This window comes from Theobroma cacao, chromosome 3, assembly GCF_053813885.1.
Source record: "Theobroma cacao isolate CCN51 chromosome 3, ASM5381388v1, whole genome shotgun sequence".
Taxonomy (NCBI): Eukaryota; Viridiplantae; Streptophyta; class Magnoliopsida; order Malvales; family Malvaceae; genus Theobroma; species Theobroma cacao.
The window spans coordinates 45,746,698-45,772,902 of record NC_142641.1 but is presented as its reverse complement, the minus strand read 5'-3'; the positions used below and the strand labels follow the sequence as shown (position 1 = coordinate 45,772,902).

Genomic DNA, 26,205 nt, shown 5'->3' with positions numbered 1-26,205 from the left:
AAATTCCTGAACGAGGGATTTTAGTTCAAGAAATTTCTACATTACAGCCTTGCTCCTCGTGCATGGGTATAAATGTTTGGACACAAGTAATCAGTTGCCATTAGAGACCATTACACTCTAATCCCGTCTTCTTTTCTTAATTTAAATTATTTTGATTTTTAAAAATAATTAATACATACAAAAGCCCCTAACTTTCTCTTTATTTTCACAAAAGACATCAAATATTTTGGTAACAAGTTAGAGTCTACTAATTCTCTTTTCTTAGTTTTTTACAACTAAAATTTTGTCGTGTTGGAAAATCACGTACAAATATCTTCAAAAGGTCAAGAAAAATAGAATTTAGAAAGCATAAAATATGCATTTATTAATTGAATTCCTTGGGACATTTAATGTAGCATAAATAAAAATTTTACTAACATTATAAATGTGATATGGATAATTATGATACATCATTCCACATCAAATGTGAATATAACTATTGATTTAACTCTTGTATAAGTCTTAATAATTAATTTATCCATATTATTCCAAAAATTAAATTTAATAATATATAGGACTCTCAGATTTTTGTAATTAATAAAAATGTTAAAATGTTTGATAATTCTACTATCATAAAAAATAGGTTGAAGTATGAATTTTTAATCCCTTTACTATTTCAATTGAATGGTTCTAATGCTTCTATATCACATATTTTCATTAAAAGCTTATTAAGAATAATTAAAAATTTTGCCATGAACTTGGATGATATAGTATTTTGATGATGATGTGAAATATTAATTTGGAATTTTCTTTCTCAAGGGACATGCATTAAGAAAACTTGATTTTAATTAAAAAATAAAAATTGTTAATTAAAATTAATTATTATTTATGAAAAAATAAAAACAAAGCAAAAAAAAAAAAAAGAAATGGAAGGGAGAGAGAAAAATTAGAAATGAAGGAAAAGAGTATCTGAATATTGAGATAAAGAGATTAAAATCATATTATCATGAGATAATAAATAGATCAAATTTAAAATTTCCAAAAATTTATTATTGAGTATTTATTAGTACATTTTTATGTACTACGTAATTTGAAAAGTAATAAGTTGTCTGCATACTGTGATAACCACCAGGCCGCCACCACGTGGCTACTGCCAGTAAAAGTCAACAAAATCTAAATAAAATAATTTGGATAAAATAAAAGAAATAAAAGGAAAGTCAATGCTATATGGTCTTTGGAATCTCAATAAAAGAGAAGCGAAAAAGGCTCGCGTCACCCAAAACTGATCTGATTATTTTAACGTCGGTGCTCGAACTGTCCCATATGTTTTTGCTGTATAAAAGTGGACAGCCGATATATCTGTATCTGATCATTAGAGTTTTGAGGGCAGCGCTTGCTGGAGAACATATAATTTGTAAGTATCAATTATGGTTAACTCTCTGTTGCTTTAAAGTGTAGTAGATGAGTTTGGTACATAGAATCAACAAGTCGACATATATTCAATCAAGAAAAGACGGTGAGAAAACATAGAGGATTGTTTTGGGCCAACCCAAAACCATGGAGGATTCTAGTGCCTTTGCTGCTTTCCCGGCAGACGATTCAGAGCGAACACCAGATCACAGAGGCTGTAAACGTCCACTAACTGAAGCTCAGAGAAAAGCAAGAAATGAGCGTGATAGAAAACGCCGGCAAGAACATAGGGTACAGAAAATACATATATATATATATATCGATTTCATTTTCCAGGATTTATAATTTATATGTTGAATTAGAGACTAATGCTTTACAATTAATTTGTAAATGAAGGTGGAGTACGAGAGACTTCAGAATGTGGAGTCCCAGTACGACGACTTGAAGACCCAACTCGGGATCCAGACAAACACTATTTAGCGAATTAGAGGAGGAGAACCAAAGGCTGAAGAATAGGGAGTCACATCTTAATAAAAGAACAGAGGAACTCGAGAATGCTCTTCTTGAAAGGGCAGCACCTGTAAGACGACATAACCAAGAAAAATTTTTTGCTTAATTTTACCAGTATAATCTAATCTTTGATTAAACTTTACTTTGTTTTAATTTGTCAATGAAGGATCTACTCCTCCAAGGGAATCAATTACGACCAATGGTTCTAATAGGTGGAGAGATTAACCAAATGGTATGGACACGGGCACATCTTCCGCTGATGCCAGATTTATGTATCAGCGCTGCGGTCCAAACCCAAGTAATTGCAGCAAGACCAGCGGAGGGTGTCATTGACAAGAAAACAATAACCAATCAGTTCACGATGAATGTCCCGTTCCTGTCTGTGGCATCCAAAACGGAGGAAGTGACTTGCATCGGGCGAGGGGCAATTGCTCAGCGAGTCCCGAGGGGGGTTTGGTCCAGTACTTGTTCGAGTGGATCCCTCACCAGACCAACCAGAAATCTTCGGAGAATTTGGGATGGTCTCCAGTAAATGTTGGCTGGATTCAGAATTTGGCTCCATCCGGCCACACGGGTTCATCATGTGGTGCTCAAGCCAAGTTTCCAATAAAATTTCTGCTCTGGAATTCCGTAGGGACTCTGGATACCTATGGTCAGAGGATTGTGATGGATCTTATCAACCGTTTCCGACCCGCCGTTTTGGTCATTGCTGAGACCAAGTTTACCTCGTGCCAGAGAGGAAGAAATCAAGGACACGTTTCATTTTGATGCTCAGCGTGTTCCGCCTAACTTGGAATTTGTGGGAGGGATGTGAGCATGTGGCTGTTGTGGCGCTCTGATGTGGTGGAGGTTGAAGTTCTTTTCTTCACAGAGCAAGAAATCCATGCTCGCATTAACGTAAGTTGATATATATTTAAAGGATTATTGTTTTAAGAATAGGTTCTATTTAAGTTAAACTGCCCAACGCTAACAGATACATTTTCCTACTGTTTATGTGTTTCAGAAATTACAAACAAATCAAAATCTTTTCTCACAGGAAATTTTTAGGGTATGCAAAAATTAATATTATTGTAAATCTTGTTATTTTTTGTCAAAAAATATTAAATTTAATGTCAAACTATAAGTTATAGCCTATTGTCATGAATCTTTCATTAATAAGAGATGAAATGTGTCTTGAATTGAAAATATAGACTCGTCACTAGGAGGAGTTCATCTTTCTAGATTTTGTTTTGAATTTTCTTCACCTATCCTTTTCGGTTGTAATGTCTCATCTTAATCTTGTTCTGCCTGCATTCACCTTGCTGATTTATTCATTTTCTCTTGAATTTGCAGGGGAGTCACTTTAAGAGTATCGAAGAGGTATAATCATTGTATTTGCACGAACTTAAGTATTGATCTTCTTTATTCCAGAATCGTGAAATCCTTTATTCTTTTTCCCATTTATATTTTCAGGCTCAGTCATGGCTTCTAGCATCACCAACTCATAGCGAAGATGCAGCAAATAATGCGCATATTACTCAAGGTCCAAGGAGTTCTCTAGGTGGTAGATTGTATACCGATGAGCTTGTGCACGATTTTACAAAGTAACTTGATGCCAAAGACAAGAGCCAAGATGATTTTTCAGACTTCAGAGGCTTAATGGAGGAAGTGGTAAAAAGTGGGACGGTCACTTTACCTCCTTCTCTGGCTCTTATTGATAAGAAGATCGAGAAGAAGTATGGTGAGATTGCTGGAGAGAGCAAACAAAGCAGCTTCACAGCTATGCCTAGCCGTGTTCTGTTGTGTGCGGAAATCAAAGAGAAGGATGAGCTGCAACTTGAGAGTATCGACTAGAAAAAGATGTTGTTATGGAAGGATGCAATCAATAGTGCTCTGTTTGGTTTAAAATAGGCTCCTAGAGCTTGGTATGCTCGGATAGACAATTTTCTTACTTCAGAGGGGTATCACAGGAGTGCAAACGAGCCTACTTTGTATGTTTACAGTCTTACTGACTCAGTCAAAGTAATACTTTCTTTATATGTTGATGATCTGTTGCTTATTGGGACAGATGAGTCAACTTCAATGAATTGCAAAGAGAAGCTGAAGAAAGAATTTGAGATGTCTGATCTGGGAGAAATGCACTACTTTCTGGGGTTGCAATTTATACAGTGCCCTGATTATATTTATATGCACCAAGGCAAGTATGCTTCAGAATTATTCAAGAAGTTCCATATGGAAAACTGTAAAGTAGTGGAAACTTCTTTGGCAACAAACTACAAGTTGAGCAAAGATGATGAGGCTCCAGATGCTACAGGCAATGCTTACAGAAGCTTGATTGGTAGTTTACTGTACTCAACTGGCTCAAGACCAGATATCATGTTCTCTGTAAGCTTATTATGTCGATTTATGCAGAAGCCATCACAGTTGCTGAAAGGTACTCAGACATGTTAGGGGAACAGTTGATTATGGATTGAAGTTTGAAAAAGCAGATGGCAGAGAGCTTGTTGTTCACTGTGATAGCGACTGGGCTGGAAGTGTAGATGACTCCAGGAGCACTGGAGGTTACTGTTTTTCTTTTGGTAGTGCTGTCTTCTCCTGGAATTTCAAGAAGCAGGAAGTTGTTGCTCAATCTTCAGCAGAGGCTGAATATATTGCAGCAGCAGCAGCTGCAAATCAAGCAATTTGGCTCAGGAAAATAGTGTGTGATTTGGGATGAAAATAGGAAAAGGGAACTACACTGTTCATTGATAATCAATAAGCAATTTCGATAGCCAGAAATATAGTGAATCATGGGAGAACCAAGCACATCAAGGTGAAGTTTCATTCAATTTGAGAAGCTGTAAAGGATGATGAGATACAGGTTAAACATTGTGGAACTGATGTTCAGCTTGTGGACATATTTACTAAGAATTTGAGCAAAGAATGGTTTCTGTGGTTGAGAGAAAAACTCGGAGTCTGCAAAACAAAACCCAAGGGGGTGTGTTGAAGTATTGGGTTTTGTTTCTGGAAAGAAGAAGCTTCACTGGTTTGGCATGGTGATTCCCGGGAAATTCAAATCAGTGAAGAAGAAGAAGAGCACATGACTTGCATGTGACTCATTCAAACGTTATGTCGCTTAGCTTACTTTCATTGTCGTTTTTAGCACTTTTGTTTATCTTCTTTAAGTTGGCAAAACTATGCCGTTTCAAGTAGTTATTTTCCTTCGTTTTAGTAAGCTGTCAGAAAAAAATATTTTAGAGTCTCCAATGCAAAATATTCCTCCGTTGTTGTTTGCTGTGGCCAGGTGGCCTTTTCTTGTTGGCTGTCCATTTTCTCTCTCACCTCCCTTAACCGTGCATATATACGAGGGTTTTATGTCTTAATCAAACGTGTGAGTTTGATGTCGTTTTGGTGACTAACAATATTTTCTCTCACCTCTCACCCCATTCTATCTTCTTCTTTCTTTGTACTTGTTCATCTGTCTTTTCCTGAAAATCTCCATTATTCGACAACCATAAGAAGGACGACAACTCCGTAAATCTGAGATCAAAGAGAAGGTGAGAAGGATATATATAGTGATTGTTGAAGGTCGGTGTCTACGAAAAATGGTGGCTTCTTCTGGTGCTGCTAAATCAGCGAAGACCAACAATCGCAAACAAACGGGTAGCATAGCAAAAATAACTTATTTTAAAAAAAGAGCAAACGAAGCTCCAGCTAAGAGAAGGGCGAAACAGGTGGTGGGCGAAAGATCCCGGGCAAACGAAGAGGTATATTATATATATATATATTTATATAATTATACGTTCAATTAGAGACTAATGGTTTATAATTAATGCCCGTTGGAAAATTAAAGTAGAGCAATTAATCTCTATCCATCAAATTTTGTTTATCCGTGACTTCTGTCTGTAACTAATCTTTGCTTCCAATGCTTCCTGTTTTATAAATAAAGATGATGTTTGAGGAACTTGAAAATATGGAGGTCGAGCTCAACGAAACGGGGCCAATGTTCCCGCAGATGCAAGCTGGAAACCAGATGATGGGAGATGAAGCAACACGTATGAGAAATGAAATACATGAACTACGGGGAGCTCTTCAGATATTGGTACCAACACTGCCGTTTCTCTTGTCCTTGACTATCTGTTATTTTTTATGGGTTGGATTATGCAATTAGTAAATCAAGCATTTCTCCTTCCTAAAACCAATCTTATTTTGACGATGACGATTGATACCAAATGTTGTTTAACAACCATTTTAGAAGGGGCTCGCCTCTATTAATTGGAATATAGCCGGTTAGCACTTTTCATTAAAACTGACTTGCTTTAATATTTACAACCAATCTTCATCAACTAAGCTTAAAAGGCTTTTAAACTGACTTTCTTAGAACACTATTATTTAATCAGAATTGTACTTAGCTAAACAATCATAATTTAGTTTGAATCACATGGTCAGTGGTTCAAATAAGTTACATAATAAACTAGCAGTTCAAAAGAAATATACTTTTACTCTTTAAGTAAAAGTCTGCTAAGCTTAATTGATAATTTTTGAACTACTAGCTAGTTTTGGTTTGGCTTAGTATATAATAACCATGATTGTAATAATGTTGAATATATGCCCATTATTATAATATGATTTTTGAACCATGGTCTAGGCCTTGAAGTCTGCAAGGGATTTTGTGTTTCTTTTTATGACAAAAATCAATAGGGAGAGTTGTGCTATTCCTAAGTCTGACGATGCAGCAATATCCATTTTTAATTTATTTGTGTTTTCCAGGCGGCAGATGTGGAACGGATGAAGCAAATTCCCCGTGAATGGAACGTCGACGTACGGAAATCTATCATTGTTAAACTAATAATGTTTAATTTAAGGATAAGTGCATATATGAGTTTAAACTAAAAAATCTTTACCTTTTTCCAGTTTTACTGCTCATTAATTCATTTCTCTTGAATTGCAGGGGAGAAACTTTACTTCTTTTGACGAGGTGTGTGGAATTTCATTGATGAAATAAAGTCCCATGCTTACCTATGAACATGTTGTACGATCTTCCGTGGAGTATTGAACTCATTTCTCTTTATTGCAGGCGCAAACTTGGATTCTGTCGCAGACCTATGGTCAAGGTTCAGGTATTCAATTCTGAAGCTCTTTTACAGGATGCTAATGAATTAATTAGTAGGATCAGGAACCACTGGGACAGATAATTTTACTACCTTCTATGGCTGATTTTATCAGCAAATGGACTCATCTCCACCCCACCCCTTTGTCAAATTGCTTGGTATTCTATTAAATGGACTTTAACTGTTTGCAGGCACGAACAACACCAGCATGACTGCCTCTGCTGCTGACGATCTCATGGATCTTGACATAGAGAGTTTGTCAGGACAAAACATGGCAGGACAAAACACATAAGGGTAAAGTATCATGCCCTTAGAGAATCTGTCAAAGAAGGTGAAATTCAATTGGCTTACTGCCCTACTGATATGCAGCTTGCAGACATCTTTACCAAAGGCTTGACGAGATAAATTCGAGCTTATGAGAAGGAGGTTAGGAGTTCAGCAAGTGTTCAATCGAGGGGTATGTTGAAAAGTGCTGGAAGCCCGGGCTGACAGAAGTGGTAAAGGACTTTGTTAAATTGTAGCTGTGTTGGTTAGTAGTAAAATGTAAATGTTTGTGTCGTTTTGATGTTATCAGTGTTAACTAAACGATTGTTCATGAGCCGTTCAAGTGTATTAGCTAAAACAGGTGTAATGATATAAGCTGAAACAGAAATTTTTTTTTTTTTTCAAATTTTCACGTTTGACAACCTTGGAAATACCCTCGAGGGAATAAAAACAAATTGAACCAATTGAAAAGGAAAGAGGTTCCAGAAAATTCTACCAAGGCAACTGGCAGCACCAGGGGCGGCAGGGCTTGGAGCTCTAAGTGACGGAGGCTTAGATTAGACTTTAGAAAGATTAGACCAAAAAGCAATGATATGAAGCCCAACAAAACTACAGTACGAGTGTTTCTTCATCGGATTAGGACGCCAGTTTGGGCCTCTCTATTGGCTCGACTGACCCAATTGATCCAAAATTTGCTTATCCATCTCATTCTTGCATCTTTAATCTTTGAATATTTATGTTAATTTCCTTAACGAGCCAGGAAGACTGGTTACAGCGAAAGAAGCGTCGAAGGGGTCATCCTGGGTTAAGCAGGGGCTGTAGTGCAAAAGATGGTCAATAAAAGTCCATCAAATGCTTTCTTCAGCTACTGGCTTTCAAGCTTGAACAGAGAAATCCCAATTCAAGTCCTCAATAACCAAATGAGCAGGATGACACACATCCACTGCAAATAAAGAGGCTTGATCTGATATTTATTCCAGTACATTATAAAATCACAACAATGGCCAAAGAGAATCCTGATTCTTTATAGCATACTTTTGAAACCATGAAAGAAATCTGTTATTATTCATGTGCATGAACCCAATTCGTAGCTCAGTTGCAGTCCATCTTTTGGTCTTCAGGCCATCCAAACTCCTCCAAGAATGCCAACACTACTCCATTGGACCAACCGAAACCGGTCTGCATCACAGCATACCAAAAACATACTTGAAAAGCAAGAAAAAGAACCGGTACGCCATTTCTTCGTGTAGAAATTTTGTCTGTGCAATGTCATAATTTCATTCATTATGTTCAAAGATTAACTATGTAGTATTACCTGGGGTATGTATTCACCACCACCACCGTATTCACCACACTTTTCCACATCATATTTCTCATGCATTGCGCCTGTCTTCTTGTAGGCAACATAGTTGGTTCTGATCCACCTCTCAGCAATGTCTTTTGCAATTGATCTTGCTTCTGTTGATCCAGATCTTGACAAACCTTCAACTATCATGTGTTGAAGTGGAGCCCAACCATTTGGGAAGTCCCTGTGTGCGCAAGTTTTATTTTCCCTTCATAACATTAATGCTATAAAGAAAAAGGAAATGCACAACTCATGCAGTGATCAATAGACTGATTCGCTGAATGACTATCTATCATTTAAAGGAAAAAAAGGGTAATGTCTGTCAAGTTGAGTAAGACATTTACTAACCATTGATTTCCTGAATTTGTCAAAGAGGTTGCAATTCCAGCAGCACATAGCAGGCCTGAACTTTGAAGACTTCTCGTGACCTTTTCAACCAGAGGAGTATCTTCACATATGGACATATCAAAAGATTCTAAGCTTTCTTCCATTTATAAAGGAAAAGGTAATTTCTTTACAGCTTTTACTAAGTGAATTATAAAAAAGTCAACATATAAGATATATGTTACAAAATAAATTTATAATAATAACTTTGATCCTTCATGTTGCTTTTACTACACTTACCACTCATTGCTTCCAATGTTTCTTGCCCAAGAGCCACATTGAGCTAGTTTGGAAACAGTGAGTTTCTATTAATGATTTATAAAAACAACAGGGACAAGGGCAGCATAGTAAAAAATTGCTAATCTTTCATTATGAAGTTTTAATGGCTTACGGTCTCTAAACCTGGACATGATATACCATTTTTTACCACAGACCTATATCTAAATCAACTACAAGTTCTTTGAGTTTGGAAGGACTATTCTTAATTAATCAGGGCTGTAGCTTTCAAGTTTGAGACATAGAACTCCAAGCATAGACTCCAACAAAACATGATCAAGCTAGGCTTGAATAGCCAGTCATTTACTTCAGTATCGTAAATAGTTGATTTTGGCTATTAACTTATTATTTCTTTAAGCATAGAACAACATAAAGCAATACAGAAAAGAAGGAGAATAAGTGGAACACTATTTCAATCAGATAGCAGTAAAAGTAACTCAGAACAAATGACCGAGTTCATGGGTTCTTTGAATGTTCTAGAGAATTTGACTAGGTGGCTCAGATATGGAACTTTTACTCATTAAATGCAATAATAGGTTTCACTAACAGTTAATTATTATATGCATTAAAACCTATTCTTGAGTAACTCTTTCTTCTGACTCTGACAATATAGCTTTCACAATTTGAGAAGAGACTTCCAAAACTAGTACAATATATTTTCACGCAGATCTTCTCTCCCTAAATATTCTCTCCAACCTTCACTTCTCAACTTCACTCTACCACTCGCCTATTCTGTATCTATTCTCAATCTTACTCTACTACTTTGACAATACGATTACTCTACCATTTGCCTATTCTTTACGTATTCGCAATCATTACTCTTCCATTTATTTGTTCTCTTTTGCCTGCTACAACACTCAATATTTCAAGAACAGCTCTTAGCTTCCTCTCCGACTCCTCTAGCACATCCTTTTACTTGTTTGCAATATTTCCTCTCTCCTCAGAAAAAACCCCTCTACAAACAAACATTTTTTGCACCAAATCTCAAAATAGCCAGTCAGGCTTCAAGAGTTACAAACCTGAGTTGAACAAATCAATCCACAAGGGAACAAAGTTTGAAGCAAACACATTTTGATTCTGGTTCTGAGCTTCCCAAGTCTGAGATTCCTGATAGAGCATCAAAATGACAAAATTTTAAAGAATGTTATAACTCTTTAGTATCACCTTACAAACTATGGCACTTGGATACAACCTCGCATGCAGCATTATTATTGAGCCAATAATCCAGCCATTGTCCCATCTTTTCATTCCAAAAAACAGAGTTGAATGCTTTCTGTCTTGTCTGAGAAGCTCTGAGGAAATCCTCTGCAACAGTATTCTCTCCGACAACTTTTGCGAAGAAGGCAATGTCAAGTTCCATCTAGATCAAGAAATTAACAGCTTTTGTCATTAAGTACATGGAGTACTGATCTCAGTACTTCTTAAGAGAAGTTCTAACATACCCTTAGTATGAATATATTTAAATCAACAGGTAAAATTTTTGTTGTGGCCAAAGTTGTAAATTCAGAAGGATTCCTGTAACAAAGAGAATTGACCATAAGATTTCGTTTATTTGATTAGTAAAATCTCAAATATCAAATATAACAGACTGCCCTAGCTAAACCTAGTTATAAGAGGCACAACCAGATGAGCATGATTGTACAAACTCCACAATGTTGGAAAGGCATTGGGGTGGATATATAGAAAATTCCCCAGTGTTGTTCTAACTAACCATGTTATTAAACATGCCATCATCAAGTATTTAGACTGTGCAGTAAGCCATGCACGGTATTACCTCATCCATCTTGTGCTGAAATCCCATCCAGATTCAGCAGTTGAAGCCAACTCTCGGTAAAATTGCTGTTTCTCAGAATCATTCGATAACTTTGAAGCAAATTTTTTATCCTGGCAGATAGAGCAAGTTAAATGAAAATTCTTCCAACGTGCAACATGGAAACATTAGCAAGGTAAGCAAGTTGGAGAGAAGAACACACCATGGTTGACGATTCAGGCCTGGGTTTGTTCCACATTGCATAATACCGATTTAAACAGTGATTCCCCTGCTCAGCATCACGGATAATCACCTTATGTATTTCTTCAACATCATAGAAGGTAAAAGTAAGAAAACTCAAGTTAAGAGAGATTGAAGTAAAGGAGGAAGTTAAAGCAGAACTCTTCTGTTGAGAAAAAGTTGGAACAATCTATATATTGACGTTCAAGTAAAGAGTACTCAGCTTACCTGAGTTCCAAAATTGATATTCTTTAAGCAGTGGTGGGAGAGACTTCCTCACCAATTCCACATCACCAGTCCGATTGTATATTTCATAAACCATTGCACTCAGGAGGGGAGGCTGGCTGCAAAATGTACCTCAAAGCTTGTAAATAGTTGTATGAGCAGTTAAGATGGTAGGTATTTTACCCATTTGAATACTAGGTAAATAGTTGTAAAAGTACTAGGTAATTTACCAATTTGAGTTCTATAAAACTTCTCAAAAGCAGAATTGCAGAGTTAGAAGAAAATGTATACATTTTTTACTACAGGTATAAGTTCCCAAAAACAATGCTAAGAAACTAAATGAAAGCATTACCTTCGGTTGGTATAATAGGCTCTTGCACCATTAAGAACATGACCATATGTCTCTAGCAAGGAAATGAGATTAGTCACGATTGCTTTTGCAGTCTCATACATTTTACTTGCCAGCAGGCCCCTACACAAGCATATTAACATCAATCGCTAATAGGATAACTGTAAGAACTATTAAACTAAGACATCATTTTTTCTTTAATAATTCCGACATCTGTGAAGCCACAAAGAAGCAATTGTCCCAAAGACAATTAGACCAGCAGTGCTTGCTTTCTTGATCAGCACCTTACCATTAGCCCAAATCGATGCTTCAAGCTCAATTAGTGAAATGAATCATATTCCTTTCTCAAATGATCTAAAAAGTAAACTATTGAACCTTCATAACATTAATGCAACAGAAACATTATGATCAAGCTGAAACGTAAGGAAATCAAAAGCTAACCTGATAACCCAGTAAGAATCCCAATAATAAACCTCCCTGAATCGTGAACCAGGAATCACGACAGGCCCTGGCAAAGGAAGCATAGTATGCAATTCAGGATGTTGATGAACCGAGTTCGAAACTTTCCTACTCAAATTCTTCCACAAAGCATGAACCTCCAATGCCCAAGCCCTTACCTCTGGGTTCTCCACCTTGGGCAAAAAGCCATGAGGCTCAGGTACAAAATCCAATGGGTCAGCATAGACAAGATCCTCCCCTGCACCTTTAAAGTACTCTCCTATAAAAGCATCCAAATCCTTAACAGACAATGATCCATTTGCAGTCTTGGGAAGTTTATCGAATGCCTCCACAGTGGTTGAAAGATTAAACTTTAACGATAAATCCACATAGTCTTTAGGATCAAAACTTGATTTCCCGTAAGTTTTCAAAGCAGTTTCCTGGACGCGTTGAAGGAAACCAAGTAACGGGATTGTGGGAACTACAGGCCCAGAATCTTTACTACATGACAAAGGAGCTGAAACTGAATTTACGGCAGACATGGGAGTCAATGACAGCAAAAGAAAGAAAACAGAAACAAGAAAAGGAAACAGTTTTTCACAGTTGGTCTGAGACTGAAAGGAAGCCATGATGGCCAGAATTGTAATCGATTGAACGAGACATGATTATTGACGTTGAATGTAAGCGAAGAAAAACAAGACAAAAGAACGGTTTTTTTTTTTCTGCAAAACGTTGGCAATGAGAACTTGTGGTTGGCTAAGCTTGTCGTTAAGGACGATAGTCAACGGCTATGAGTATGTGAGCATTGGGTTGGAAGTGTTTGAGATTGACTGAAACTGATGGAGATCGAGGCCAGCCAAGTGGGGGAATGTGATTGGAGACTAGTAAAGCATATCAGTAGTGAACAATTCTTTCTATTTGGAACTGAGGACATGGCAGCGGAGAAATCAAAAGCAAAGGCGAAGTGCGGGAATATAAGTAGCGTAATACCAACAATTTTTTCAAATTTTTAAAAAAAATTTACAAATTTTTAAGTTTTTATTAAATTCAATCGAATCTAAACGTGACATGTCACATCTATTTTCAACATTTTTGTGTTTACACTTGCATGAAATGCAGTTTGTAATTAAAAAAATGGAAACTCAAAACTCACCGTTTCACATGGCAATATATGTGCTTGTCCTTGAATGAAGTGTTCAATATTAAAATTAAAATATCTTTTTTGTTACTCGAAACTATCAACCTATTCTCGATATATAATAATTTTTAATTTGGAATTTCAAGTTTTGATACAAAAAGTATTTTTGATACTTAAAAAAACTAATCAATTTTCAACTTTATAGGTACAGATGCATCAATTAATGAGAAAGGGGAACTTTGATCTAGGAATCGCTTAAAAGGAAATTTAATCAAGTTTTTTATACGCTATCAAAATACTTTAATTGCTGTTTTCAAAATTAGAGTTTGTACAGAAAAAAGTAGCAAATTACAATAAACACCAGAACCCGTCCTATAGAACATGGCAAAATCGTAGCAGATTTTAGATTTTTGAATCGCCATTTTAGTCCAAAAAGAGGCCGAACGTTTCAACAACACTACTCGAATTCGTAGTTTCTTCTAACCAAACGCCAAAAAAAAAAAAAAAAACTAAAAAAACGGAGAGAGAGATGGATGCTTCTCAGAATGCGTTTAGTTCCACAGATAAAGCTCCAGTTGATGGAGCTTTCAGAAATTGGAACGACTTTGCTGCAGCATTATCATACTCCTCATCACCGGGGCCCTTGTATTAGAGAATCATATTCTCATCAAACAACAAAAGCTAGAAGAAACCCTGCCTACCACTCTAGACAGACCACCACATTTCATGGAGACGAGGTTAGGTTAAAAGTTGCCTCTCCGTTAAAGCCACACTTTTCCCCGGTTAGGGTTTAAGATTGGGGCTTGGTCTTTTCTTTGTACTTCCCTCCGGTGGGGTTGGGCTCTTCAACAGCTTTCCGTGCAACTGCCGGGGGGTACAAAAGCATCCACAAGTGTGCTGTAGGCCCAAAATTCTTATCGAGTTTGTGTTGATGAGGACAGCCTGACATATTGTGCAATGAATAGAGTCCTAGACTTTAGACAAAAAAAATATGCATTTACTCGATCCATATGTCAGAAGACTCTAGAAAAGGAAGAATATCCATTCCCCACTTTATTATTATATATAATGGAAATGATAGGGATGAAGGAAAAGGCAGAGTTTCTGCAAATTTTGGGCATTGCATTCTGTTATATATACAGTAATTTATGACCAAGAAGAGGCCATTCACATTTAAAATTTAATACCATTGAAAAAGCAATCATAGCCCAGAAAGACAAACACCAGCCGAGCTTAGAATGTACCAGTACCTATATAAATCTATTGTTCGAATAAAGAGGAGAAGAGAAAGTAATCCTGTTTTCAAACTATTTAATTGTCTAGAACGTTATGTGCTCTATTTGTCCTTTTGGCAATAATTCCAGGAAAAAGTGCACTATCCGGGTTCGATCAACGGACACGTAACCTGGAAGTGCGGATGACAAACCAATAGTCAACTGCGTAAGTGCCAAAAACCAGCTCCCTGGTTCAATGCAAAAGCAGAGTCAAGTCTTGAGGTCTTAGCTGCTCCTGTTTTCACCAATTATTTACTGATTTCAAAGGAAACTGAAATGAACTCTAGTAACTGCTGTAGAAAGAGATAACTAAAGGAGGATACTTATTATATAATCAGATAACACGGCATAAGGTGTTGCAGCAACGGCAAAACCAGAATAAAGTCGATGGAAATGTCTCCACAAAAGCAAGCCACTGTTCAGGTGCCAAAGAGTAAGATTTTGAAGGGAAAGAGAGCAAGGTTGTACATAATTCGCCATTGTGTGTACATGCTGCTTTGTTGGAGGGATCATGGAGACAAAAATCATCGGTAAAGTACAATATTCATGCTAGATGTTACTTTAGGCATTAGATTGCAACAAAATTGTGGCACTACTTGTAAAAATCTAGAAACCATGGGCTATAGAGAGGTTCACTTGCTAGAAATGCTAAAGAAGGCAATGGAAAATACAGTCTTTCTCTTTCCATATTCTACATTTTCTTACTCAGAAAAATGAAGGCTTCTTTATGATGAGCATGCTTACCTGCATCTATCTAATCATGACTTGTTAGGCATGTTTTACTTAGAAAGTGAATATAAGATTGGACAGTCTGAAGAAGAGAGTAAGACTCATCCATTGTGATACCAACATACATATTTCTTGAGTAAATATCAATTTCAGAGTACAAATATGTGCATCAAGAAGATGACTGAGGAATTAAGACCTAACAGCAAATATAATGACAACAGATTAGGTTGAGATCATTAACAAATTGGTACATGCATGAAGTATGGTAACTCTATAACGGTTCTGCTGTACCTACAAAGTTCCTGAGGCTGACAACAGGTCAGTTTACTGCATTTTTTTGTCATACATGGACATGCAAGCACAAGAAGTGGAATATTAAACTCCCTTGTCAACCATGACAGGATTTGAAATGAACTCAAAGACAAACAATCTTTTCCGGCCACTAGACACCTAATTTACAGGGAAATACTGTTCCCTTTGAAGATAGGCAGGACTTATTGCTTTATCTTTGCCTAGTTAGAAATTGCCTTGATTTTCATTTTTCATTTTCCTTTCTTAATAGTGAAAAGCAAATGGAGAGAAAAGAAGGAGAGACCAGTGCCGTTGAGGACATTTTACTGTGTTTGAGAAGCATGAAGTTGAAAGTTAAGATTTATTGCTATGCAAATACAAGCACTGAATCCATATGTTTATAAGGGCCCTAAATAGATCTCTACTGATTACTACCAAAGCACAACAGCTGAAGCCTACAGCTCCAGAGTCAAGCAATGAGTTCCCCCAAAAAAGGCCAAACCAACAATGAGCTCAATCCCAGAGCAGCATACTATAAATCACTGGCAAGCGATTCTGGCAGTTACTGCCACCATATCCTAATGAAACAGCCTAAAAAGAAAAGGTAAACTTTCAAACTAGCAAATGCACTAAACCTTTCGGAATGATTTTTGAAGCACTTGAGAAACTAATCCTCATCCCTGATAACATTAAGTTATCGCATACCATTCACAAATTTTAAATTCAATAATCCAAAAGTTCTTTTAAAAAAAAGAATTCCAAATCAGTAATACCTTTAATTGATACAAAATCTGGTAGAGTCATTACCAAACCTAAAATCATATACAAGAAAATCAAGACCCATTTTCTCGATTTAGGGCTTTGACTTTTGAGAAAACAAAATAATCAACAACATTAGAACATTGAATATCCAAAAAGAAAAAGACGCAATCAACCTTTATTACATAAAAATTCGAATTCAATCGCAAGAATCAGCGAATTCACCACATTTAAAATTTTCTTTTTTGCTATAAAGAAAACCCCTAAATCAAGAGAAACAGAAAATACGTGTCGGGGCAAGTTACCGAACTTTTAGCGAGAGGGAGACGATCTTGAGGAGTAGGTCAGCGGGCGGTCTTTGGCCTCTTCGGGATTGTCGTCATCATCGGGGTCGATGGTGGCGAGGTTAACGCAGGAGCAGAGCTCAAGAGATGAGAAGAAGGCGGAGACCACGGTGGCACTGACCCAGCTTGCTACATCTTCCAGCTTCTCGCGAGAGATCAAGCTCGGGGAGTGGTTGCCGCTGTTATCCATTCTTGCTCTGAAATCGATTTGATTTTCCACAGTGAAAATTGATTCGATGAGGAAGATTTGAGGAGGATTGGAGAGAGGGCTTTGAGCCCTGATGTAAGAATTAGGGAGGAGTAGGACATTGATCTGTTTCTTTGTCGGTGATTAAGTACGATGATTACGGAACCGAAGACACGTGTTTCATAAAACAATTGTGGCACGTTTGGTACGGGGAATAGCTATGCTATTCCTCCTCTATTCCCGATCATTTCCTATTCCTTCGTTTGGTACCAAATTGAAATACGGAATAGCAATTCCGCAAGAATAAAAATTCTGTCAAATAAATTAAAAGTCAGTAATAGCTATTCCCTTCCCCCTCCCCAGTAATAGCTATTCCATGGCTCATGGAATAGCTTTCAAATATATAATGACCAAAATAGCCCTTATAACCTAAAAATATTACAACCCTATACCTATAAATACTTTTTTTCTCTCATTTTCCCTTTTCTTTCTCTCTCTTCTCCCTCTCTCATTCTCTCTCTAACTGGAACTCAACACCGGCGACGGCGACGGCAACGACGGCGACGGCGACGGCAGCAACCGAATATGATCGAAAAACTTCGATCTAGTCCTTTTCGATAATATTGAACCGAGATCCAGTCAGATCTAGCACTCAACGGCCAGATCTCGTCGCGAGAAGCACCGGATCTGGTGCTTCCCGACCAGATCCCACGGTTGGATCTAGCACTCCACGGCCAGATCCAGCCGTGGGGAAGCGCCGATCTGGCGCCATAGTGGCCAGATCCGGCCAGATGGTGCTCCAGATCGACGTTTTGTTACACCGGTTGCCTTTCCGGCGACCGGCCCATGAAAAAAAAAAGGCAAAAATAGAATAAAAAAGAATAAATTATTTGTAAAATTTAAAATATTAATATTTTATATATAATTGAAACATTATTAATATTAATATGATTAAAATATTAAATATTAATATTTTAAATTATTAATGTTTTATTTATTAAATTATTAATATATTTAATTTTTAATGAGTATAAATAAAAATAAAAATAAAAATTATTAATATTTTAATCAAAATAATATTAATTTATACATAAATATTATTAATTAAAAATATAAGTAATTAAATTATATTAAAATATTAATATTTAAATTATTAATATTTTAATTAATTATAAATTATTAATATTTAAAAAATAAAATAAAATAATAATTATATATAATAAAAGGGTATTTTTGTCTTTTTATTTTCTATTCATTTCTTATTCCAAAGCTATTGTTACCAACCAAACACTATAATAAGTCATAATAATTATTCCTACTCTATTCCATTCATCATACCAAACTACATAATACTTATTCTATTCTATTCTCACCTCATTTTATTCCCACGTAATAACTATTCTATTCTATTCCTATCTATTCTGCGAACCAAACGTGCTGTTGATGTGTCTAATGTAACGCGCATCTGGTGTAGTGGTATCATAGTACCCTCCCACGGTACTGACAGGGGTTGGACTCCCCAAATGCGCAGTATATACTGTATTTTTATAGCATAAATATTTTACTACAAAATAAATGTATTTAATGTAATTATTTACATATGTGGGATTTTTATTTTAAAGTTTTTGTGCAACGCTCAATAAGTCCTTGAACTATATAAAAAAGCCAATTTAACTCTTATATTTTTATAAAGTTGGAAAGATTTTTATTTTAAATTTTATAAGTGTAATATTCATTTAGTCTTTAAACTATATAAAAAAGTCAATTTAACTCTTATACTTTTATAAATTCAAAAAGTAAACATGAAGAGAGAGAGAAAAAATATTAATAAATATTTTACTAGAAAACAAATGCATTCAATTATATACTCAAGTGAGATTTTTATTTTAAATTTTTTACACATAATACCCAAATTAACTCTTAAACTATACAAGAAAAGTCAATTTAGTCTTTGTATTTTTATTGTGTTTAATTAAGTTTTTATTTTTTTTATTTTGAATCAAATAAATTCTTATTACTACTTGTTAAACAACTACCATTAATTAAATATGACATGTTGATATGTTATTTAAAAGATGACATTTTCATGTGACAAATGATATGATCATGAATATTTTGAGTCAAAAACATGTTATTTAATAATATTTTTTTCCATACATAAATTAACCCATCCTTGCATTTATTCCTACTACAAAAAGATCAAGCCTTGTCAAAACCCTTCTCATAGAAAAATCCTATGGAATAAATATCATGAAAAAAAGTGTTCAACCTTACGTGTAATTGATAACATAACTAAGTTGACACATCACCTAACAAATCTAGTCTTCAATCAAACTTTGCTCTTGCATCTAAATACTCCTTATGTGGCATATCAGAATTAGCTCTCCAAATCATTTGTTTAGTGTCTATTTCTTTTGCCCGTTAAACAATAAAGTGTACAGCTTGGTTGACTCTTTTATAGCAATATGAAATATGCTTATAGTGAGTTGTTTTTAATGACTCAACATAATTTTAAATAATAAATCCAATAGCCCACTACGTTTATCTTCTCTCATCTAACCAAGCACCACTTTGTTAACTTCACTTCCTTTAGTTCAATCTTATCTTTATGACTTAGTTGAAACGACCAAGTTAAGGCCCGTAGTGTGCTTCAAAAATAAATCTTCTAACTCTAATTAATATTGTTTCACTTGCGGAATCTCAAATCTTTTCAATTATTTAAATCCAAAAATTATGTTTGCATTTTTAAAGATAAATACAATAAATTATCATTTTTAGATATATTTATAAACTATTAAATTACTATTAATTTTTAATATACAAAAAATAATTGATTTTATAATGTGATGTTGAGGCCACGTAAACATGGAATCAACATAACATTTGTTATTTTTACAATATACTTCTAATGTGAAGGCTTTTGTGACAAAGATTAATTAAAACATCAATTAAGAGATTAATTGACTCTAAATTATACATGAAGAGCTCGATTGGTTTAATCAAGAGACAAAGATTGAGTGAGGAAGTTTTTGACACGTGACATCCAGCTACTTCATTTCAGACTCGCACCAAATTAACCGCCGTTTTCCGTTTTAAGACCAAATCTATTTTATATTAATTTAATGTAACAGGGGAATACATGGCGCGCGTCGTCTGAAATCATGTTGGAGACTCGCGTCTTCTTTCTGATCTTATCCTAAATATAGCATTTATCTCTGAAAATCGTTTATCTTCATTTCTTTGTGAGCTCGTCTAAATTCCAGGGTGTGTGAAGGTATTGATTTTATGTTATATTTGCCCCATTGTTTTGAAAGATTTGCAAATTCTGATTCCTTGATGGTCTCATTTTTTTTTTCTTACTGAATTATTGAATTATTGTTCATGATATATGCGATTTCCATAATTTGTTTCTCTAATTTTTGGGTTGACCTCGAGTCACTTCAAGTCTCCCACTAAGTAGTATAGTAGATGGTTCCTGTTACTAATGAACCTAAAATGTTTAACTCAGAATCGACGGCTGGTTCAAGAAAACTCGTAAGATGAACGGTTCTAGTTCCAATGAAGCAGCGGCGGAGGCTGATCAGGTTCCCCTGCACCAAACCAAACCAAAAGGTCGAAAACGTAAAGAGGAAGATCCTGATGAAAGAAAGAAAAAGAAAAATAAGCGTGATCGAGATCGTCGGGCTAAAGAAAAGGTAAAAGAAATTTTTTTTTCTCTATTCGTTTTTTGGGTTGGCATGAATTAGCTTAAGTAAGTTGCCTTCTGTTTAAATGAAGGTTGAATTACAGAGACTTAAGAGCGTGGAAGCCCAATTCAAGCAAATGCAGGACAATAACAGGGAGCTGAAAGGAAAAGACGAAGAGCTCAAGTCTATGCGGCTGAATCTGGAAAATCAGTTAATTGAACGTAATCCTCCTCTTCATGGAATGGTAACGTCCCCTGTAACTTTTCTCTTTTTCTTTTGGTCGAAAAAGGCATTCACTTTCTCTAGAGACAGGAGGCCTTTTTCTTTTTTTTTTTACTTTATTAGTATTTTTTTGGGCCATCGCTTACTTACTTTCTTTAGCCCGAAACATCCGATCTGGGCAAGAGGCCACTGCTTGACTTTGCCCAAGCCGGCTGGCAAGCCCTACCCTCGTCAAGCCAGATCTGGTCGGAAAGGAGAGAAGAAAGAAGAAGAAAAAAATGACACGTGCCGATTTGTCATACTCACATGGATAAATTCCATGAATTTTAAAGGGATAATTCGATAAAAGGATCAAAATGAAACCAATTTAAGAGGTCAAGGATTCAAATGAAACAATTCAAAAAGTAGGGATCAAAGTAGAACTTAAATAAAAAAAGTTGAGAATTATGATGGGATTTACCTGATACTGTCATTTCTTTAGTATGCTCTGTTTTAATCTTTCTTCTCAACGCCTAAGTTTGTGAAATGTGGAATTAAATATCTAGGTCTAGTGACACCTATTTATGTTTTAGTTAACAGGTTTACATGATCCATTCTCCGTTTAATATGGAATGGTAATATGAAAATTGTGACTTATGGGTCCTAATCCTCGAGCTGCTGATTTACTTGTGTAATAATAAATTAGTAATACAAAGATGAACAAGAGGCAACTTAACTTGGGTAATAATAAAATGATAAAAGGGTGAGTAATATTTTAGGTTATTGAATTTAAACTCTAGGTAATACTAGTATCCAAGCACCTTACTTATATATGCCCATTAAACCAAAAATTAATTTATTAGTTTGGATTACCATTAATTCACGTGGTTGTTATGGCATAAAAGGCATTATTGGAAAATTAAGTAAATCAAAGATTGATTGACAATATGCATTAACTAAATAAGAGAAAAAGTTTTTACCCGTCTCATAAATGTCACTATTTTATTCTCATGATTCAAACTCTAACCCTTAAATCCAAATCTCAAATTCTAACTCTTTCATTGTCCTCTCTGGATCAAGTTTTGGTACATCTCTGATCCATTTTTGTAATCTTTGGTTTTTAATTTGAAGATAGGGGAGCTCAAAAGACTTCAGAATGTGGAGTCCCAATGGACGAAGCTGTGTACAGAGTTCAAGCAAATGGAGGAATATGTCAAGACCCTGCGTAACACTACTGACTCTTTAGTAAATGACAATGAATTGCTGAAGTCCAGGGTGCCACTTCTGGAAAATGAAATAGAGGAACTCACGAGTAACTTGCATCAAAAGGTGTTCCCTTGCTCTCTCTCTCCGTTCTGATGTCTATCATTTCCTTTTTCTTTTCTTATTTTCTTGTTGGGTTTTTTTTGTAGACAAATAATAAAAACTTATGAACTATATATGATATTTTTTCAACTAAACTCTTCATCTTATATTGTTTTGTAGATGCCTCAAATTTCGATTAATACTCAAACAAACCCTTAACCATACTCAAATAAATATTTCGTATGAACAAAAAATTAATTCCTGTCATACTTAATGTTAATTAATATTTTTTAATTCACATAATTTAATAATATGATCACGTGATAATTGATATCATATTTTTCTCCTTCCTCTTTTTTTTTTTTTATTTTCATTTCTTAAAAAACCACCTAATTTTAAGGAGGCTATATAAGCGTTTCCATTTTCCTCTTCCTCTTTCTCTCTTTATCCTTCCTTTCCTCTCCCCTTCTCTCTCTCTCTCTCTCTCTCTAAGATCTACCTAGAACTTGATCACCGTCATCATGATCACCTATCATTGCTGGTTGACAGTTGACGACCGTGGTTGTATTTTCTCGAATTTTAGATTTAAGTTTTGCCACCTTAGATATCCAAGTTATATGCCATGTAAACATAATCATATCAATTGACGTTAGATCTGATGTGATTATTTTTCAATTAGGATTAATGACTTATTTGAATATAAATTAAAATTTAATGGCTTTTAAGGGTATAAATTAAAATTTAAAAAGTCTTTTAGATACAATAAAAATAAAGACCTTAGTTGACAAAATGATGATAATTTAGGAGTTTTTTGCTATTTGAGGGTTTTTTATGGTAGGAGAGAAGGAGGCAAAGAAGAAAAAAAATGCTCAAAATATTGTGGAGCACGTCATGAGTTTTTATTTGATAAGCTGTTAGTAGATAAATTTTATTCATTATCAACGAATCAAATGATGTCATCTCGTAAATATGCAAAGATAAAAATTTTAAAATTCTTCAAAATAAGGTTAAGTATCAATTTTTGAAAATTCTTAATTATTAAATTTTTGAATTCATATATATATATATATATTGATAATTCATTAAACGTAAATCCCACTTTAAATGGGCATACTAACTATTCTCTAGTTTAGAGTCACAGCAGCGTAATGTAACATAAACGAAGGTTAAGTTCATTTGAATTATATTATATTTCAGTTAAGGAAAGTCTTTGGTTGCGGATGACCATCTATATCCCTTGAACCAAGAGCTTTGCCATCTCATATAAATCTCATTACTTTATTCTCATATAACTCTTCGGGTCAAGTTTTTGTACTTTTTTTTATCCACTTTTGTAATCTTTGGTTTATAATCTGAAGACGGACGAGCTCAAGAGGCTTCAGAATGCGGAGTCCCAGGGGATGCAGCCGAGCACACAATTCTGGAAATTGCAGGAAGATTTCACGATGCTGAGAAACTCTGATGACTCTTTAGTAAAAGAGAATGAATTCCTGAACTCCCGGGTGCCACTTCTGGAGAATGAAATAGAGCAACTCAAAAGTAGCTTACGTCAAAAGGTGCCCTCTCGCTCTTTCTCCCTTCTGTCTACTCTTTCCTTTTTTCTTCTCTTGTTTTTTTTCTTTTTTCTTTATTTTTTTTCTATTAATTGGCATGAGGGAAAAAGGCAAAGACGAGCAGCCCCCACCCTAAAGCTGTGGAGCACGTCATGGTACTTTAAATGGGGTATAAAAACTATTTTCTAGTTTATTATTAAGCATTCAAAGTTCACACATTTCCAAAAATTATGCTGATCACCCTTTTACAATAGACTTTAGAGTCAATGCAGCTGTGTGTAAGGTAATGAAACATAAACGGAGCTAAGTTCATTGGTAATGTATTGTATTTCACTTAAGAGAAGTCTTTGCTTGCGGATGACCATATATATGCCTCGATGATAATATCTTTCTTTAAGGATGCCAACAACTTCGGGTTTTTGAATGTAAGGATATAGGAATAGGAGGGATTAGGAAAAGAATAGGAGTACAAGAAACCAAAGAGGATTAACAATAAAGAGAAAGCTCAGGATTTACAGATATTAAGAAGACTATAACTAGACTGTGGGTCCATCTTGCTGGATTTTGTTTCGCATTTTCCTCACCTATCGTTTTTAGGTTGTAATGTCTAATCTTAATCTTGTTCTGCCTGCATTCACCTTGCTAGTTTATCCATTTTCTCTTGAATTTGCAGGAGAGTCACTTTATGTGTACGAGTATCGAAGAGGTATAATCCTTGTGTTTGCACTAGCGTAAGTGTTAATCTTCTTTATTTCAGAATCATGAAATCCTTAATTCTTTTTTCCCATTTATTTTTTCAGCTTGAGTCATTTCTTTTAGCATCTCCAACTCATAGCGAAGAAGATGCAGCAAATAATGTGCATATTACTCAAGGTCCAAGGAGTTCTCAGGGTGGTAGAATGTACACCGATGAGATCTTACTAGGAAACTTGATGCCAAAGACAAGAGCCAAGTGGATTTTTCAGACTTCAGTGGCTTGATGGAGGAAGTGGAAAAGAGTGGGGCGGTGACTTTACCCCCTTCTCTGGCTCTTATTGATAAGAAGATCGAGAAGAAGTAGAGATTGCTGCAGAGAGCAAACAAAGCAGTTGCACAGCTATGCCTAGCCGTATTCTGTTGTGTGCGGCAATCAAAGAGATGAATGAGCTGCAACTTGAGAGTATCGACCAGAAAAAGATGTTGTTATGGAGGGATGCAATCAATAGTGCTTTCAATATCAATTTCAAAGTGGACTTTGCCATAGAGCACTTGAAGAAAATTGGCCGTGCATATTTTGGTTTAAAAGCAAGGAATGATCAAGAGCTCAGAAGCATCGAGGAGAAGATATCAACATTACAGATTGAACTATCTAACTGGGAGGAGAAGCACGCTAAGAAAGTAGAAGAGCAGAATTCTGAGGTGAGGAAGGAGTGTCTGCGTGATGCAGAGTATTTTCAGGGCAAGTCTCTTAGCGTAGGCCTATTGCATTAGTATCCTCTCAACCAGGTTTGGATTCTACTCTCTCCCTTTTCTTTAACCACGTTGTATCTGATAATTCTATTTTATAAAATTATTTGAGTCTCATTTTGTTCTTAAATGTTAGTTAAGTTCTTAAATTTAAACTAGAATTTAGTTATTTTTAATTAGTTTATTTTTATTGAGTTATTTTAATTTTATATTAATTTAATTATTATTTATTAATTTTTATGCTTTTGTAAGATTCAAAAGAATAAAGCTTAATTTTGAAAAGAAAGGTGTTTGAAGGATTCAAAATCTTGCTCGTACTCCAGATGTCTAAATGGTGTGATTCTTGAAAAAAAAATCACGTTGAAAGATGATTGAGTGTAATGCTACAGAAAAGGCAATTGATTTGTATATAAGATAGGGATATATTTATTTGTCATGTGTAGCCAGAATTAGAGTCAAAACTTAATAAGTTTGTTTTAATTTTATTTCATATAGAGATATAGTGTTTTTATTAAAATAGATATTTTTACAAGACGAGTCAAGAGATCTTTATAAATAATTGAGAACTCTTGTTTAGTAATTTAAGTCATTAAAATAAGTTCAGGAAGAGAGGTAAAATTTAGATAAAATGTGACAGATATTGTAATCCTAGACTTATTTCTATTGATTCCTATGAAGATTTTATTTATGCTTTGAGTTTTATTTTTGTTAATCAGTTTTGTTAATTTTTAGTTAAATTAATTATTAATTTTTTAATTGTTTGAATAAAATTAAATTATGTTAATTTTAATACTTATAAAATTTTTAAAGTAATTTTATGTGAAGTCAATACTTTATTTGTCATTGTACTGTCCTTGTGATGAGTAAAAAAAATTAAACAACAGTATCATATAGCGAGGCAAAAAGTTTCCTTTTGAAAAGGAAAGCATACTTTCATTTCAGTATTAAACTTTTATTTATATATAATATAAGACTATACAGATCGATAAGTGTTACAAATTCAAATACAAATAGAAATACATTCGGATTACATCTGATTACAAAAATTAGCTT

The 26,205-nt window shown here is 35.0% G+C and overlaps 4 protein-coding genes and 3 long non-coding RNA genes across 10 annotated transcripts; 5 read left to right on the top strand and 2 right to left on the bottom strand.

The window, feature by feature from the left end:
• The first annotated feature begins 1,230 nt into the window (after positions 1–1,230).
• Positions 1,231–5,152, top strand: LOC108661208 (uncharacterized). Of its 2 annotated transcripts, XR_016025325.1 has the most exons (5): positions 1,231–1,680; positions 1,786–2,796; positions 2,903–2,947; positions 3,232–3,258; positions 3,352–5,152. It is a non-coding gene; the product is annotated as an uncharacterized LOC108661208 (long non-coding RNA). The 2 variants fall into 2 exon arrangements; XR_001926952.2 differs by lacking the exon at positions 2,903–2,947.
• Positions 5,153–5,315: 163 nt separating this feature from the next.
• On the top strand, positions 5,316–7,638 carry LOC18606765 (uncharacterized). The gene is made up of 7 exons (XM_018117217.2): positions 5,316–5,624; positions 5,807–5,959; positions 6,628–6,678; positions 6,809–6,835; positions 6,935–6,977; positions 7,160–7,262; positions 7,338–7,638. Exons 1-6 carry the CDS (start codon positions 5,463–5,465, stop codon positions 7,258–7,260), a joined length of 537 nt encoding a protein of 178 aa, XP_017972706.2. The 5' UTR covers positions 5,316–5,462; the 3' UTR covers positions 7,261–7,262; positions 7,338–7,638.
• A 432-nt stretch (positions 7,639–8,070) lies between these two features.
• Positions 8,071–13,119, bottom strand: LOC18606763 (putative trehalase). Of its 3 annotated transcripts, XM_018117205.2 has the most exons (11): positions 12,243–13,102; positions 11,805–11,924; positions 11,456–11,571; positions 11,211–11,311; positions 11,012–11,121; positions 10,680–10,752; positions 10,430–10,597; positions 10,257–10,344; positions 8,926–9,025; positions 8,548–8,761; positions 8,071–8,411 (listed from the first exon to the last, which is right to left on the bottom strand). In XM_018117205.2, the coding sequence occupies exons 1-11, from the start codon at positions 12,866–12,868 to the stop codon at positions 8,325–8,327; spliced, it is 1,803 nt and encodes a 600-aa protein (XP_017972694.2). In that variant the 5' UTR covers positions 12,869–13,102; the 3' UTR covers positions 8,071–8,324. The 3 variants fall into 3 exon arrangements, with proteins under 3 accessions (XP_017972694.2, XP_088660794.1, XP_088660795.1); XM_088804668.1 differs by lacking the exon at positions 8,926–9,025 and having other exon boundaries at positions 8,548–8,720; positions 12,243–13,107; XM_088804669.1 differs by lacking the exons at positions 8,071–8,411; positions 8,548–8,761; positions 8,926–9,025 and adding an exon at positions 9,164–9,244 and having other exon boundaries at positions 12,243–13,119.
• Positions 13,120–14,410: 1,291 nt separating this feature from the next.
• LOC148763873 (uncharacterized) lies at positions 14,411–17,149 on the bottom strand. The gene is made up of 2 exons (XR_016025024.1): positions 14,975–17,149; positions 14,411–14,839 (listed from the first exon to the last, which is right to left on the bottom strand). It is a non-coding gene; the product is annotated as an uncharacterized LOC148763873 (long non-coding RNA).
• A 2,965-nt stretch (positions 17,150–20,114) lies between these two features.
• LOC108661207 (uncharacterized) lies at positions 20,115–20,858 on the top strand. Its single transcript, XR_001926951.2, has 3 exons — positions 20,115–20,235; positions 20,470–20,656; positions 20,739–20,858. It is a non-coding gene; the product is annotated as an uncharacterized LOC108661207 (long non-coding RNA).
• Positions 20,859–21,982: 1,124 nt separating this feature from the next.
• Positions 21,983–25,276, top strand: LOC18606762 (uncharacterized). The gene is made up of 4 exons (XM_088804786.1): positions 21,983–22,177; positions 23,512–23,709; positions 24,380–24,412; positions 24,507–25,276. Exons 1-4 carry the CDS (start codon positions 22,049–22,051, stop codon positions 24,684–24,686), a joined length of 540 nt encoding a protein of 179 aa, XP_088660912.1. The 5' UTR covers positions 21,983–22,048; the 3' UTR covers positions 24,687–25,276.
• On the top strand, positions 24,805–25,176 carry LOC148763872 (uncharacterized). Its single transcript, XM_088804639.1, has one exon. The coding sequence runs from the start codon at positions 24,805–24,807 to the stop codon at positions 25,174–25,176; it is 372 nt and encodes a 123-aa protein (XP_088660765.1).
• Positions 25,277–26,205: the final 929 nt, after the last annotated feature.